The sequence below is a fragment of the Cetorhinus maximus genome, chromosome 5 (assembly GCF_964194155.1).
Source record: "Cetorhinus maximus chromosome 5, sCetMax3.hap1.1, whole genome shotgun sequence".
Lineage (NCBI taxonomy): Eukaryota > Metazoa > Chordata > Chondrichthyes > Lamniformes > Cetorhinidae > Cetorhinus > Cetorhinus maximus.
This window is the reverse complement of record NC_135883.1, coordinates 18,080,042-18,098,187: the sequence shown is the minus strand read 5'-3', so window position 1 is coordinate 18,098,187 and position 18,146 is coordinate 18,080,042. Positions and strand designations below refer to the sequence as shown.

The 18,146-nt window shown below is 41.9% G+C and overlaps 1 protein-coding gene across 6 annotated transcripts in view; it reads right to left on the bottom strand.

Annotated features, from left to right (window-relative positions):
- klhl29 (kelch like family member 29) overlaps nucleotides 1-18,146 on the bottom strand; it is a 529,985-nt gene that overhangs the window by 89,485 nt on the left and 422,354 nt on the right. For all 6 annotated transcript variants that reach the window (XM_078541558.1, XM_078541553.1, XM_078541555.1 and 3 more), the window contains 2 exons: nucleotides 11,398-11,657; nucleotides 36-234 (listed from right to left, as the gene is read on the bottom strand). In XM_078541558.1, coding sequence (XP_078397684.1) covers nucleotides 36-234; nucleotides 11,398-11,657 — 459 coding nt within the window. The remainder of the gene's footprint in view (nucleotides 1-35; nucleotides 235-11,397; nucleotides 11,658-18,146) is intronic.

Genomic DNA, 18,146 nt, shown 5'->3' with positions numbered 1-18,146 from the left:
AGTTAAGCAGAAATCGTTATTGGATGAAGTCCCACCTGCAGATAGCCTTGGCCGTGTTCGAGGTGTCTGCATTTCCTGTCGAGCATGTGGCAACATGTGATAGCGTTTTGCTTCATTTACCAGGTCTCGGCAAGCTTCTGAAGACTTTATCAATTCTTCATTGTCAACGATATTTAACAGGTAGCTTGGATGAATAAAGGGCAAGCGGACCACAGCCAACAGCTCAGACAAATGCTGAAAAGAAAATGCTTTCTATCGTCAAATCAAAATCATTGACAGGAATAACCACCAAAGTATGCGTGCAACCTCAAAGCTGATATTATATGGAAACTAAACACATGGGAAGCAGATTAACAGTAAGGATATTTTGATTTAAAACACCAGCCTACTTCAATTATATTATTTGTGTGGCAGCAATATGTTACACTCAGCTAGATAGAGGCAAACTCAATGGCTCAGTCAAATGATAAAGTCCATGTTCAATGGATTTGTGCCACTCAACACATTAAATGATTAACCCATTATAGAAAGGACATTAAATTTGCATGCTTAATACAGATTTTTCTAATCTAATCCTAAACTTGGGAGACTACAGTTATAAGGGGAGTGTTGAAGGTCTCTGCATCAGTGCTAACAGTTCTCCTAGCCAAATTTGAAAGCAAGAATACTGCGGATGCTGGAAATCTGAAATAAAAACAGAAATGCTGGAAATACTCAGCATGTTAAGGCAGCATCTGTGGAGAGAAACAGGGTAAAGTTTCAGGCTTGTGACCTTTCACCAGAACTGGAAAAAGTTAGACATGTAATAGATTTGTGCAAGGGAAGGGTGGGACAAGGTAAAAAGGAAGGTTTGTGATAGGGCGAAAGACAGGAGAGATCGAATGACAGAAGAGTTGGTCTTCTAGGGCAGAAGAGAAGAGTGATGGGGTAAGAAAAGAAACAAAAGCTGTGTCTGGAGCAGGTGTGCTGCTGACTGCAAGTGAAAAATAAGAAAAGAAAAACAAAACATGCAAAGAAAAATCTGGGATTATGGTCAGAAATTATTGAACTCAATGTTGAGTCCTGAAGGCTATAAAGCACCTAATTGAAAGATGATATGCTGTTCCCTAAGGTTACGTTGAACTTCACTTGAACAGTGCAGTAGGCCGAGGACAGAGATGTTAGCATGAGAGCAAGGTGGAGAGTTAAAATGTTTGCAGACTGAATGGAGGTGTTTCGCAAAGCAGTCATCCAATCTGCCTTTTGTCTCCCCAATGTAGAGGAGACTACATTGTGGGCAGCGAATACAGCAGACTAGATTGAAAGAAGCACACACAAACTGTTCACCTGGAATGAGTATTTGGGGCCTTGGACAATGAGGAGAGAGGAGGTAAAAAGGCAGATGTAGCATCTCCTGCACTTGCATGGAAAGGCGCCATGGGAAGGGGACAAGGTATCAGGGGTAATTGAGGAGTGGACCACAGTGTCACGGAGGGAACAGTCCCTTCGGAATACTGAAAAGGGAGGGGAGCTATGTTTGGTGGTGGTGGAAATGGAGGAAAATGATCCATTGAATATGGAGGTTGGTGCAATGGATGGTGAGGACAGAGGGAACTTTATTGTGGTTCTGGGGGAGGGAGGGGAAAGGGTGAAAGCTGAGGTGTTGGAAATGTGGCAGACACAGTCAAGGACCCTGTCAACCACTTTGGCTTGGGGGTAGGGGATAGAGGCAGTGGTGGTGGTGGGGCGGGCGGGGGTGGTGGGGAGGGGGAATGCGGTATCCTCCATTGAGGAAAAAAATGAAGAAACCCTAGAAGCGCTGTTGTGGAAGGTTGCATCACCAGAGCAGATGAAACAGACAGAGAAAGAGGGAAAATGCAATGGAATCCGTACATGGTGTAGGGTGTGAGGAAGTGTAGTCGAGATAGCTGTTGGGAGTCAGTGGACTTATAATGAATATTAGTTGATAGCCTATCACCAGAAATGGAGGCAGAGAAGTCAAGGAAGGGAAGGGAAGAGTCAAAGATTGGACCATGTAAAACCGAGAGAAGGATGGTAATTGGAAGCAAAGTTGAAGAAGCTTTCCAATTCAGGGAATCAGCAGGACACGGCGCCGAAACACTCATTAATGCATTGGAATAAAAGTTGAGGGAGGGTCCCTGGGTAGGACTAGAGCAAGAAATGTTTGACATATCCCACAAAAACACAGGCATAGCTATGATCCATGTGGGTACTCATAGCAACACCTTTTACTTGGAGGAAAAGAGACATGTTCAGGGAGAAATTGTTCAATGAGAGACGAAGGGTTGAATTTTCCCCCTGTTGGGGGGGGTTATGCCGGGGTGGGCAGGAGCGAGCGCAAAGTTGATCCGCGCCCCCAATCAGGTGCGCGCCGTCATTTTATGTGGGCGGGCCAATTAAGGCCCGCCCAGCATGATGCATACCCGGAAGCTCTGTGAGCTCCTCCTGGGAGTGGGGGATTCCCTAAGCCAGGGTCTGCGCTCTTTCGTGCATGCGTGTGAAAGAGTGCAGAAATCTCCCTGAGGCAAAGTGGTGCCTCAGGGAGATTAGTTTAAGTTCTGAAAAATTTAATAAAGGAAAAAAAAAAATTTTAAGGACATATCCCCTCATGTGAAACTGGCACATGAGCTGGGACATGTCCATTAATTTTTTCAAAAATTTTTATTTAATTAATAAACCCTTCATGAAATCTCATTCCACCCGTGGATGAGGTTTCATGAAAAATGCGAAGGCCGCCTGGGCTCTTCGCCTGCCCGGCAAAATTAAGGTTGGAGAGGCAGCATTCTAAACAACTTTAGTTACTTTCTTAATGACCTTAATAGGCCTTTGACAGTTCGGCGGTCGTGCAGCTGAGTCAGCTACGTGCCCGCCGAACATGACAATCTAAATGATGCACAGTGACGTCGGGATGCACACACCCGCTCGCCGACCTGAAAATTCTGCCCTAAGTTCAGCCAGACGGAGGTGAATGGTAGTCGATGGAAATTGTTTGGGCATCCGTTGAAGCAAAAAGCAGAGTGTCCTCAGATCATCCTGGTGGGGGACGATGTGTAGGAAGATTGCATGTATAGAAGATTAAGATGTGATATTATAAAGGTGTTTAAGATGATTAAAGGGTTGAAGAAGGGTTGCTCTGAAAAAGGGTCATATGGACTCAAAATGTTAACTCTGTTTCTCTCTCCACAGATGCTGCTATACCTGCTGAATTTTTCCAGTATTTTCTGTTTTTGTTAAGGATTTAATATAATTGGGAGAATCTATCTCCTCTGATTGGGGAGTCCAGAACAAGGCTACATAACCTTAAAATTAGAATGAGGCTATTCAGTGTGTCCTCAGGAAGCAACTCTTAACATAAAGGGTAGTTGAAATCTGGACCCCTCTCTCCCAAAAAGCTATTGAGGCTGGTTCAATTGAAAATGTGAAAACTGAGATTGATAGATAGGCAAGAGTATTAAGGATACAAAATCAAGGTAGGTAGTTGGAGTTAAGATACAAATCTGTCAAGATCAAATTGATCATGGCCCACTCTTGTTCATATGGGCTGACTGAAAAGTAAAAGTCGGGGCTGAACCCATGCCTGGCTAGGCCAGCTTGCCCCACAGCCATTTAATAGCCATCAACTCATTGATTAGCCATTGAGGCAAGACTTCTGCTCCATCGGGGAGGAAGTCCAATCTCAGAGCTGCCTGCCAGTCAGGGGAGGGCCAAAATAGGAGGCACTCCTCACCAACCCCCACCTCCACCCCACCCCTCATCCCACCCACCCCCACCATGCTCATCCAACTTCACTGGGCAGACAGGACACCTGGTCCTGGCCTGCTGTGGGTAAAATCTGGGCGGTGGAAGGAGGAGGCCCATAAGAGGGGATGGTCAAACACTGAGAATGGTGTCTATAGCATGGAACCCAATTTTATGGCACCTCCTTATCTGGTGGCCAGAAAAAAAATCAGGTTTACATTCATAATTCCTCACTTAACACCATTGTGGGAGTACCATTACAAGGCCTGCCGCAGTTCACGATGAAGGTTCACTACCACCTTATCAAGGGCACCAGGGATGTACACCAAATGCTGGCTTTTCTGCGCACACACCAAGGAATGAATTTTAAAAAGTGAGACTTGATATATCAGGACTATTTCCACTATAACACAAAAGGTTTAACGAATGTTTAGAAACTATGAAAGATTCTGATGGACTGAATAGGGAAAAACTCTTTTATTTGGCTAGGGGGTCAGTGATAAAGAATGGTCAATTTAGGAGATAAGTTAGACACTCAGAGGATTTTGGGAGCATGTAACACTTTGCTACAGGTGGAGGGTGAGGCCAAGTATATGACAACTTTTACAGAAAATCAGATAAATACTTGAAATAGAGAAAGATAAAAGGTTATGAAGTGAAAGTGGGGCAGATTAATGACTTGGATGAGAGAAATGAATGTGCTATCGCCAAGTTTGCAGATGACACAAAAATAGGTGGGAAGGCAAGTGGTGAGGATGACACAAAGAGTCTACAGAGGGATATAGACAGGTTAAGTGAGTGGGCAAAAACGTGGCAGATGCAAATGGAATGTTGGTCTTTATTTCAAAGGGAATAAAGTTTAAAAATAGAGAAGTCTTGCTAAAGCTATACTAGGCACTGGTTAGACCACGCCCAGAATACTGTGCACAGTTCTGGTCCCCTTATCTAAGGAAAGATGTACTGGCATTGGAGGCAGTCCAGAGAAGGCTCACTAGGTTGATCCTGGGTATGGAAGGATTTTCTTATGAGGAGAGATTGAGTAGGTTGGGCCTGTACTCATTGGAGTTTAGAAGAATGAGTGGTGACCTTATTGAAACATATAAGATTGCTAGGGGGCTTGACAGGGTAGATGCTGAGAGGTTGTTTCCCCTTGTGGGAAAGTCTAGGACCAGGGGGCATAATCTCAGAGTAAGGGGTCATTTAAGACAGAGATGAGGAGGAATTTCTTCTCTCAGAGGGTAGGTAATCTGTGGAACTCTTTACCACAGAGGGCTGTTGAGGCTGGGTCATTAAGTATATTCAAGGCTGAGATAGACCAATTTTTAATTAGTAAGGGAATCAAAGGTTATGGGGAAAAGGCAGGAAAGTGGAGTTGAGGATTATCAGATCAGCCATGATCTCATTGAATGGCGGAGCAGGCTCGATGGGCTGAATGGCCTACTTCTGCTCCTACATCTTATGGTATTGGATTCCTATAATGGGCTGATTGTGCTCCTTTGGTGTTGCAAACCTCTCTAGCTTTATTCCTATTTTGAAAACAATTAAACCACAGCACTTCATGGTATTGCTATATTTACTTTTTAATTTTCCTGTGTTACCCACTAATGATAGTCAGCAGTTGACTTGAATCTGGAATAGTTAGATATTAAAGGTTCTGTATCTGTGGGCATTATCATTTTAGTAATGTGTGAAAGGGCATCTGTAACTGTACTTGAATATTAATTGGAAACAAAAATCAATTGGAGTCTGCAAAAGATGGAAAGGGTAGAATTCCATTCAGCAGTATTGTTAAAGAACCTACCAAATGCATCACTGCAATGAAGCTAAGCATTCGTATCCCTCCCACAACTACAGGCCAGAACAGTTTATTTGACAAGAAAATTAAATGGTGCCACGATTGTCTGCTGAGTTACTTATTGCTGTTGGCTTAGCAGTTTGATTCTCAGCCAAGCTTTATATGTGTAAATATTTCAATACGTATGCTTGCACATGGATGGCTAACCACATTTTGAAAAGCAGCATGAAATTGCATTTGCTCTGATTAACTAGCTGAATATTTAATTAGACATTTAACCTACAAAATGCCTATAAATGTATTCTGTATACACTCGGAAGAACATGATAAATAAACATTTGATAAATAAGTGGTAAGAAAATTTAAGTAATGATGTTTATGTAATTATATTCTGACTAGTCCAAATGGGGAGTTAAGAACTCCCCAGTTAAGAAATGAGCAGTTTTCATGTCATACAGGCTTTATGGGCAAAAATTATTGGAGTGAAGTGCAGATGACGTAGGGTGCGGAACAGGAGAGAAAAGAGGATGGCGCAAGGAGTAGGGAAAGTGGGTAGGAGCAAGGTAGGTGAGAAGAATAGAAGCGTGAAAAGGTAGGTAAAGTGAGGGTGGGGAATGGGAATGTATAAGGAGTGCAAATATATGTGGACAGAAAGAAGGGATGGAGGGGAGCGGGTGGGTGGATGGAAGGAGAGGGATGAAGGAGGGGAGAGGAAGGAGGGGACAAGGAATGGAGGGAAAGAGGGGAGAGAGGATGGAGAGGAGGAGAGAGGAAGGAGTGGAGTGGAGGGTAAGGAGGAGATGAGGGAGGAAGGAGTGGAATGGAAGGCTGTGCGCCATGGTCAGGGTGAAAACCACAGGCAGGAAGTGGGGGTGGAACATACTTAGCAAACAGAACCTCTGTTATCTTAAGAGATTATTTTTGGTGGGGAGAATATATATTGTCGGTAAATTAAATCACAGTAATCATCGAATGGCATTTTGAAATTGGCAAATTTGTCAGAAGGTTAAAACACACAGCTATTCACCTATGCTACTTGAAACAAAATTGATGCAAAGTCACTCAGTAGTCAGTGTATGGAAATTCATCCATGTGATTAATTGGTAAGTTACAGACTTCTGTGACTGAAAAGTGTGACAAAGGGCTGGATGCTCTAAATGTGGAGAATCCTATTAGACAGCCACCTGCAAGTATGATAGGCAGGTGCATATGCAACCTGGAGTGGACATAATTAACATAAATCTTCTTGGCTGTTGACAGACAAGAGGACATACCTGTTTTAATAACACAATATATATAAAGTTTGAAATGAGTAATTGCATGCAATAAATGCCTATCTTTAATTCAATTGTGAACTGCTTTTATCTTATATATAATTTAACCCATGCAATGAATTTTTAATGAACATTTTCTAACTCATTACTTGGATCAATAAATTGGCGTTTAACATGCAAACAGGAAAACCTTGCCAAATTTACTGAAATTATTTTTCAAACTTAGTATCTTCAATGAAAAAGAAAGAAAAACAGCTCATAAAAAGAATTTTCAACTCAACTAGCTATTTCTAAAGACAGTGGTATTTTAATGCCAAACCATTTTTATTCTTTCATGGGATGTGATCATCGCTGGCAAGGCCAGCATTTATTGTCCATTCCTAGTTGCCCTTGAGAAGGTGGTGGTGAGCTGCCTTCTTGAACTGCTGCAGTCCATATGGTGTAGGTACACCCACAGTGCTGTTAGGGAGGGAGTTCCAGGATTTTGACGGGGAAGGAATGGTGATATAGTTTCAAGTCAGGATGGTGTGTGTCTTGGAGGGGAACTCTGAGGTGGTGCCTTTCCCATGCATTTGTTACTCTTGTCCCTCTGGGTGGTAGAGGTTGCTGGTTTGGAAGGTGCTGTTGAAGGTAGCTTAAAGAGTTGCTGCAGAACATCTAGCATATGGTACACATTGCTGCCACTGTGTGCCAATGGTGGAGGGAGTGAATGTTTAAAGTGGTGGATGGGTGCTGATCAAGTGGGCTGCTAGATCCTGGGTGGTGTCGACCTTCTTGTTTGTTGTTGGAGCTGTATTCATCCAGGCAAGTGGAGAATATTCCATCACACTCCTGACTTGTACCTTGCAGATTGTGGACAGACTTTAGGAAGTCAGGACATGAGTCACTCGCTGCAGAATTCCCAGCCTCTAATCTGCTGTTAAAGCCACAGTATTTATAGGGCTGGTCCAGTTCAGTTTATGGTCAATGGTAATCCCATTATGTTGATAGTGGGGGATTCAGCGATGGTAATGCCTTTGCATGTCAAGGGGAGATGGTTAGATTCTCTCTTGTTGGAGATGGTCATTGCCTGGTACTGGTGTGTGGCATGAATATTACTTGTCGCTTATCAGCCCAAGCCTGAATTTTATCCAGCTTCAGTACCTGAGGAGATCCGAATGGTGCTGAACATTGTGCAATCATGAGTGAACTCCCCCACTTCTGACCTAATGATGGAGGGAAGGTCATTGATGAAACAGCTGAAGATGGTTGTGCCTCAGATATTAACCTGAGGAACTCTACAACACTGTTAATTGGTTAATGAAAATGACAAATTGCACATATAAGAACACAAAAGATAGGACCAGGAGTAGACCATAGAGCCCATTAAGCCTGCTCGCCATTCAAAAGATTATGGCTGAGCCTGGGTTTCATATCTACTTTCATGTCCACCCACTCCCCATATCTCTTAATTCCCTGAGAGATTAAAATCTGTCTGTCCAACCTTAAATATAGTCAATGATGGAGCATCCAAAATTTCTGGGGTAGGGAAATCCAAAGATTCACAACCCTACGAGTGAAGAAATTTCTTGTCATATCAGTCCTAAACAATCATACTTTTATCCTGAGACTGTTTCCCCATGTTTTAGATTCCCCAGCCATTGGAAACAACCTCTCATTTTTACCCTATCAAGCCCCTTCAGGGTGTTTCAATGAGATCGCCTCTCATTCTTCTAAACTCCAGAGAATATAGGCCCAATTTACTCAGCCTCTCATCATAGGACAACTCTTTCATTCCAGGGACCAATCTAGTGAACCTTCACTGTACTGCCTCCAATGCAAATATATCCTTCCTTAAATATGGAGACCAAAACTGCACACAGTACTCCAGGTGTGGTATCACCAAAGCCCTGTATAGTTGTAGCAAGATTTCTTTATTCCTATTCTCTTTCAATAAAGGCCAACATGCCTCCTGCAAAATTGGGGATCGATGGGAGGGTGGAGGGAGGGTGGCGGAATGGCCACCTTGGTAATTTTACAGGTCCTTCCTCTGCAAACCCATCAGTGGGGGCCCTCTAAAATTCTTCCCCTGGTGTATTGTGTACAATTTACGGCACTCTATTATAGGAAGGACATAAAAGCAATGGAAAAGGTACAGCACCAATTTATTAGGGTATTTCCACAGGTGAGGGTTTAAAGTCATGAAGAAAGACTCAGGAAGTTGAGCCTTTTTTGCTTTTCCTGAGGTTAATAGTGGGTGATCTGATAGAGATTTCTAAGATTACACAATCATCTTAATCTAGTTCCTAGTGGGCATAAGCACAAAACTGAAAATACTCAGCAGAAAACTACAACTCTTGCTTACAGGAGCTATAAGGACAGCTTGCGTGGAAATTGAAAATAAATCACACAAACAAAAAAAACATTCTCTTCTGAAATTAGAACAATTATGCTCTGTTCAGGTAAAGCAAAAGATAGCTTTCTCTGAAGCTGGCTGCAGCATATTCAATCATTTTGATAGGCACCAACATCATTGTCTCCAAATAAACATAAATACTGAGGGTATGATGAGTTATTGTCCAATAGTAAACTTGGTTTTAGAACAGATAAAAACAAAAAAAATGCTGGAAAAACTCAGCAGGTCTGGCAGCATCTGTGGAGGGAGGAACAGAGTTAACATTTCGAGTCCGTATGACTCTTCTTCAGAGCTAAAGAGAATCATATGGTCTTAAGAATCATAAGAGTCATACGGACTCGAAACATCAACTCTTTCTCCCTCCACAGATGCTGCCAGACCTGTTGACTTTTTCCAGCATTTCTTGTTTGCATTTCAGATTTCAGCATCCGCAGTATTTTGCTTTAATCTTGGTTTTAGAACAGTTTGATTAAAAAACAAAGCATTTATAAATATAGCTCATTGGAGCACAAATGCGATATCTAAAAGAATTCTGGAATGCATCTCAATTCGCCACTCTTTTGAGCTCCCAATTCCCGGCATGGGCCTTTGGGAGACACTTTAGAGTCTGGATATGAGAAAATCAGATGGGAAATCTTTACCAGGTCACTTCAACAAACCACTTAATAGCTGTCCAAAAGCGTCTTTATTCATCTTACCATTTTGGGCATAGAAGCAGAATAGATATGAAGGCATAGCAAAAGGAAAAGGATGGGGGAGAAAGAAACATACTCTAGAAAGTAAAACTGTCTTTATTGAAATTTTTACCAAATTTGCATATAAGAAAATGGCTACAGTTCTGAACTATTTAATCACAGAACTTTGTTACGCCTATTACAGGTCACCATTATCTCAAGAATTCACAGGTTTAGAAATATTGCAGAGTAATCAGTGACTTGTGCTAGGTTAGGTGAACATTTGGGATACGACACCAAACCCAAGTCCTGCACCTGGTTGCTATCCAGCTACTCTTACGAAAAACTGAATGGTCATGCATGTTGGTAAGAAGAAAGGGAAAAAGAAAGATTTGCGTTTATATAGCACCTTTCATGACAACAGGATATCACAGAGCACTGTGCAGCCAATGAAGTACTTTTGAAGTGTAGTCACTGCTGTAGTGTAGGAAACAAGCACACCGACAATGTCTTAGTTCATATGAATAATAGTCACTTGGGCTGGGCATTGCAGGACTGGTGGCACCCCACTAGAACTATACCCAGCAAGAGACAATGGGCTAGATTTTACCATGGGTTTTGGGAACTCAATCTTGGGATGGAAAACAGGTCCCAAGCCCACGCTTGCTGACAGCGGGACCGGCTCAGTGATATTACACAGGTAACCTCTGAATTGGCTGTCTGTAGGACCACTATCCAACTAAGGATGGCAGGAAGCCTTCTGATACCAATCAGACTGCGCTCAAGATGGAGATGGCCTCATAGAGTTAAGTACAAATTAAAATTCAGGCTGGCCAAGGGAAGAAGTCTCCACCAATCACATGGAAAATCCTTCGGGGGATTGTTGGGGCCCGAGGGGCTGCCTTCCTTGCGAACAGCCCTCTCTTTGGGCCATGGAGCCTCAAGCTTCGATGTTTTCCCTAAGCTGCCACTTCGTGCTGCCTCCATGAAGATGGTGGCCTCCCCCGACAGCATGGGGAGGGGCAGCTCCGCTGTCAGCAAAATGGAGTGGGCAGCCAATCTGCCTAGCAGCCGCCACTCAGAGAACTTCCCTGGTGGCGGGACTGCATGAGATATGTCCCCATGGGGCTCCCTGCTATTTCACCACCTCCACTCCCATAACCCCAGGGTGGGGGTGGGGTGGTAGTGGTGGGGGGGATGGTGTGGGGCGGCACGGTAAAGCCCAACCCAATACCTTTTGATTTACTGCTTTGTTCTACTAATGGGGAATACTTGCTGAATAAAATGATTGTTTCACATAGCAATAAAACTTCAAAACATCAACAAAATATTAATTAACTTACTTCCTGGAACAATATACTAACGGGAGACATTGATGGGGGAAATCTTTACAGCAGGATGTTGGAAAGTTTTTTTACCATGATTGCAACCAAGGAGAAATGCCCAGTTCTAGGCTTTGTAAAGAAAATGATATCATTGGTTAAAGAAATGTTAACTGATTTTCTAATTCAAGAGATATACCTGTGTCCGGTTTGTTGGATCCTTCTTAATCCATTTAATTACAGCTTCATACACAAGTTCTTCAGCCTTTGTGTTCAGGTTGTCATTGGAGAGAAAGGCAATGAGATCATCCTTTGAGACATTCAGAACCTCATCTTGGGTTGTTACTTCTGGAAAGTTTTGCAGTGCATAGGCTTTTGCCATGTTGTGTAGTTCGTTACACTGCATTGCTTCTGCCATAGCTAGTATTCCTAAGCAGTTAGTAGCTGTTAGTTGTTTCTCTGAAAGAAAAATGAAACACACATTAAAAGATATTAGAACCAGCTGTCAATTTAAAAGACTTTTCACTAGCTGTACAATTCACATTATTGAACATATTCCTCAGATTTCTTATAACATTTTCAGTTTCAAGGGCTTCTAGCCCTTGGCATAGGAGCGCTTCCAGATCCATCTTATGGAATTTCCTATAAGGCACACAAGTATCATTATACTTTTATATTCAACTCCTGCTGATCATGTTATAATGAGGGCACAGTATACTACTTTATTTGATTCACTGCTTTGTTTTGCTAATGGGGATTACTTCCTGAAGAAAAAAAAATATTAATTCATTTATTTTTAATGGAAGCAATTATCTCCAAGAATAAATATCTTGAATTTTAAACACATATTCCAAAATCCGTTCTGTGTGTTAATTTTGTTTTTAAATCTCATTATATAAAGGAAAATGAGGGCCCTATCTGTGAAGATTGAACCTGAGCTATTTTCTGTGGAACAGAGTGAAGAAATGTGAACTTTGGTGATATCAGCCATGGGGTCTTGAGAAGCATGTCTACTTTGTGACTTTGCCACTAGTGTGTTCAGTACAGTTTTATGGAGGTGTTTCAATATTATTAGTAAATTGCTACTTAAACATTCTCATTCTTGAATTTTATTGTGACTCATTATTATCAACAATCAACAGGTCACTAGATTTACCAAATTTAGCTCATAAAACTGAACTATGACATCACTCTCAAAACTGAATGATTACAGTCTTATATGCTATAGATGAGATCATTTTCAACTGCAAAATTATATATTTAACCATTCCATTTTTGGTGGGAGATAATAACATTTGTTTTTGCATACACTAGTAACATTTATTGCGTGTCCTGGGGCTTATTTATTGCATGTCTCCCCTTTATCCTTTTGGCCTTTTGTAGAACTGCAGCTTTGAGTATCAATGATCCTTCTCTCACAGGCTGCTCAGATATAGGATATTGCTAACGATAGGTATCATTACTGTTTCAACTCTTTTTGAGTGAAACCAACTAAATATTATTAGAAATAAAAATAAAAAAATGCTGGAAATACTCAGCAGGTCAGGCAGCTGTAGACAGAGAAAAACTCAGATCTTCCGGTCTCCAGATTGTCAGAGACTTATGACTCAAGGTGCGCATCAGGACTTCCAGGGAAGTGCCAGCATGATGACATCCGTGGGAATTCCTGTGAAGTTTGAACTTCTGACAGGTAATTCCCCTCCTCCCTGGGACCCTCCACAAAAGTCTCCCACTGAGTTCCAGTCAGAGACTTTGGGCAGTTACGTGGACTTACCTGGATAGTTTCCCAGGAAATGTTAGACAGAAAAATCCTAGTCTAACTCCTGGGCAACTACAGGACTGAACCCCCAATCAATCACACTGATCCCCAACTGCCTCCCCTGACCCCGACGACCCTTGACCTGGCCCAACTACCCCTCCCAACCATGCTAACCCCCGACTACCCCACTGATTAGACCTGACTAGCCCTCCACCCAAACCTGACTACACCCCCACTACTTAACTATTCCTACCCCTGACCTGACCAGCCCTCTATCTGACTACCCTTCTTGATCTGACCTGACTACCTCCTGACACACCTACCACCCTGCCCACCTAACACCCTACCTGTCCTACCAATCTGCCACCCTACCCAACTACCACCTCATCTACCAGCTACTCTACCCACTGACCACCCTATCCAACTGCTACCCTACCCAACTGCCACTTCATCCACCAGCTACTCTACCCACCTACCACCATACCCGCCTGCCACCTCACACCCCCCTACCACCCCAACATTCATTCATTCACCCATTCACACTGGACATTTAAACTTACCTTATAGCAGATAGCACCGTAAAAAAGGGGCATGGCTTGTCTTCCCCCGACACTATAGTTCTGTGATGGAGATCTTCGTAGGACTTTTTTAAAGAAGTTGGGCTCAGAAGACCTGGTGAGAAATGTGGATCACCGTCGGCTCGTTGAAATTTTGAGCGGAGCAGAAATCCGATGATGATTGCCGCTTGGCAGAAGATCTGTGCCAATGTTTCAGACCGATGACCTTTCGTCAGAACTGTTTTTACGAAAGGTTGTTGACCTGAAACATTAACTCTTTCTCTCTCCACAGATGCTGCCAGTCCTGCTGAGTATTTTCAGCATCTTCTGTTTTTTTTTCAGATTTGCACCATCTACATTATCTTTGTTTTAATATCATTGGGAAGTACGGCTATCTGAGCATATGCAGATCAAGTGAAAGAGCTGTAGTAAAACTAAGTGATCAAAGCTTCAATAGACTTTTTTATTCTGTAGTGAGTTTGTTGTTTCTCTTCCTGTGGGAAAATGCAGGCTTTCACTCAGAAAATATCCAGCCTGGCATGCTTGAAATCAAAAGGCTATCTCATGGGTAACATAATTACTTCATTTGTGCAGCATTTTGTAGTAGTCTCAAGAATTGCTCTTGAACAACACACAGCTTGGGATTATGGCACTTTGTGAAAGTTCACTGCGAATCATCAAGATATCCTTAAATTGGCTCTTAAATTCTTCAGTCTCCCACAGTTATGATAGGAGACTTGGGTCCTGTGTGGAATTTTAATGTCACTATTTATAAATTAATAGCAACAACTTATATATTTTTAAACATTTACAGATATTAATTAAATTTGTTTGAAGTAGAAGCAACTTTTGATTACAAAGCAGAAACCCAATGTAACAACTCTATCAAGTTGTTAATAAGGATGAATCAGGCATGAGAAATTCATTGCACTATGCTGACACTTCCTCAACATTACTGACCATGCGCTGGATAGTAGTGAAGGATGAGGTGTTTTCTATTTAAGAGATAATGACAGTAATGTAGCTCAAGATGTAGTAGAACTACAGATGGAAACATTATGGCAGCATCCTTTGTAGTGTACAATACAATTGCTTTGTAGAGAAAGTAACATTGTCAGCTGAAGACAGGCTATTAGAATATGTCTGCAGCTGACATGCAGTTGATATGGACATGATGAGCATCAACTCAGCTGTTTCAGAAAGTCTGTTACATCAGCTATGCTCAGCAAAACATAAGCTTTTAACGGTTAGAATCTCTAAAATAACCTAAGTCTTGCTCATTGTTTTACATTAAACATGGTATTATCAAGTGGGAATGGTTTACAAGGAACTAATAATAATTTGAGTATTGCTGAAAGAAGTGACAGTTTTTGTCGAAACAAAAACAAAAATACCTGGAAAAAGTCAGCAGGTCTGACAGCATCTGTGGAGAGGAATACAGTTGACGTTTCGAGTCCGTATGACTCTTCATCAGAACTAAGGAAATAGAGAAATGAGGTGAAATATAAGCTGGTAGAGGGGGGTGGGACAGGTAGAGCTGGATAGGGGGCCAGTGATAGGTGGAGGCAAAGAAGAGATTGCCAAAGATGTCATAGACAAAAGGACAAAGGTATGACATCTTTGGCAATCTCTTCTTTGCCTCCACCTATCACTTGCCCCCCAACCAGCTCTACCTGTCCCACCCCCCCTCTACCAGCTTATATTTCACCTAATTTCTCTATTTCCTTAGTTCTGATGAAGAGTCATACGGACTCGAAACGTCAACTGTATTCCTCTCCGCAGACGCTGTCAGACCTGCTGAGTTTTTCCAGATATTTTTGTTTTTGTTTCAGATTTCCAGCATTCGCAGTATTTTGCTTTTATCTCAGTTTTTGTTGAAGCTTCTCGTCTTGTACTCATCAGGACAATTCGCAAGAAAATATCAATGCCAAGGGAAACAACATATCAATACTGTATGAAAACAGAGTGCTGATTAGTTGGCAAGTGGACTCTGATTGGTAGAGCTGTTGCCATGGAGAATGCACCAGTTGAAGGTGACTGACGTCGTGTTAAATGCCAACTATTGTTTGAAATTTAAACCAGGCAGCTTGACTCTGATTGGTCACCGCATTGCCGTGAGGAATGAACCAGTGAATGGCTGTCACTTATTTTGTTTATCTGAAACAGGTACTCTGTGTGTACATGTTCTTTCTGTCTGATCAGTGAAGGTAGGCTTGCAGTAGACCGTGATAGAGAACCCCCTGGCAGATTTCTCAACTAGTACGTGAAAGAAAATGAGTTTATTTGACTGCTCCATTTCAAAGATGAATTTGAGTGCAGGATGGAGCCCATTAAGACATGCAAGGAAATTATTACTTGCAGCTGCGGATTTAAACATAGCAAACGTATCATCGTATATTGGTTGCGTGTCCTTCCATTGAAGACATGTTTCTCATGGAACCCAACAGAGATGTTTGCGAGAGCTGGGCCTAGAGGGGATCCCATGGCAACACCATCTATTTGGAAATACACAGTGTCATTAAAACTGAACTCAACTGCGCGAGTTGCTGAGGTCATAAGCTCAATGAACATTGATGCACGCAATGGTGGCAGTTCTAGATTGCCATAACATAGTGCTGCAGTGCAAATATCTAGGTCTTCCTTAAGGGGAACATTGGTGAATAGGCTAGCAAAGTTGAATGAGCACATGAACATAGCATTTATATCGAAATGCAAGTCCTGTATGGTCTTTGCAAATATGAAGGAATCCTTCACCATGTATCTGGAAAACTTGCTCAAAACTGGTTGTAACTATTTGCCCAACTATTTAGTCAATTCATGCTGTACAGAACTTGTCATAGATAAGATTAGGCGTAAAGGGACATCACTTTTGTGTGACTTAGGCAGCCCATACATATGTGGACGCAACCAATCATGAGGACAAACCCCGTCATATATATCACATGGCAGCTCATTGCTCTTATATATGTCCAGCAAGCTGAAGATTAGTATCTGGTATTGGTATCCAACATTAGATTGTGATTCCATGATTGGACAACATTTGTTAAATAATCCTCAATGTGCTAAGAATTACGCTGACAACGAATTTAAGATTGTCAGTCGGGCTCACAATGTGGCGTATTTGTGTATACTGGAAGCTACATATATTAATACACAGGGCAGACAGAAAGAATATGTACACACATTGTGCCTGTTTCAGCTAAACAAAGTGAGTGACAGCCATTTGATGGTTCAATCCCCAGGGCAATATTTTGACCAATCAGAGTCAAGTGCCTAGTTTAAATTTCAAGCAATGCTTGGCAGTTAACTGTCAGTCACCAACAGCTCTACCAATCAGAGTCCACTTGCCAACCAATCAGCACTCTCTTCTCATACAGTATAAATATGTTGTTTCTCTGACATTGAAATTTTCTTGTAAGCTGTCCTGATGAGTGCAAGCCGAAAAGCTTTGACAAAAATTTTTTTTCAGCAATACTCAAGTTCTGCACTATCAAATGACTACTAATAACAATGTAATAGTCATATTATGTTTGCATTTAGACAGGTTTGCTATACTGCTGGCTTTCTGAAAACTGAGCTGCACTTTAGAAGAATTATAATTAATCTTGAGAAATAGCTGGAATAAAGGTGATTATTGAAATAATCAACACATAAAGCAGAGAGCTAATAGCCCACAATCACAAAGATCTCATGTCAGAAGTGGCAAAAGGCATTCCTGAAAATGAGGTGCAACAAAGCTGCAATACAGAGCTACAGTCATGCTAAACTTTGGAAGCAAAATTCTAAAGACAGAATTAAACAATCCCATAACCAATGGATTAGATCAAACCTCTGCAGCCTTGTCGCATCCAGTTGTGAATGGTGGTAGACAATTTAGCTTAAAGGGGGAGGAGGCTCCATGAACATCTCCATCCTCAAGGACACTAGTGCCCAACAACTGAATGCAAAATACAAAGCTGAAGCATTCACAATCATCTTCAACCAGAAGTGCCTAGTGGTTGATCCATTTCAGCATCCTCAAGACCTCCAAAACATAGATACCAATCTTCAACCAATTCAATTCTCTCCATGTGACATCAAGAAACGGCTGAGCACAGTGGACATAGTGAGGTCCTGGCAACATCCCAACTGTAATGGTGAAGACTTGTAATGCTAAAGGATTGTGCACCAGAACTAGCCACACTTCTAGCCAAACTGTTGCAGTACAACTACCTGACAAAGTGGGAAAATGCCCAGGTATGCTCTGTCCACAAAAAGTAGGAAAAATTCAATTAGGCCAATTACCACCAAATCAGCCTACTCTCGACCATCAACAAAGTGATGGAAAGTGTCATCGATAGTGCTAGCAAGCAACACTTATTAATAAGTTGCTCACTGATGCTTAATTTGGGTTCTGCCACAACCACTCATCTCCAGACCTCATCACCAAACATGTACAAAAGAGGTGAGTTGAGAATTATTGCCCATGGCATCAAGACAACATTTGTGGCACCAAGGAGCTCCAGCAAAATTGAAGTCCATTGTAAAATTGTCCATTTTGGCAGGAAAAATAAAAAAGAAGCATATTATCAAAATTGAGAGCGATTGCAAAGCTCCAAGATGAAGCAGGGTTTAGGGATCCTGGTGCCCTAG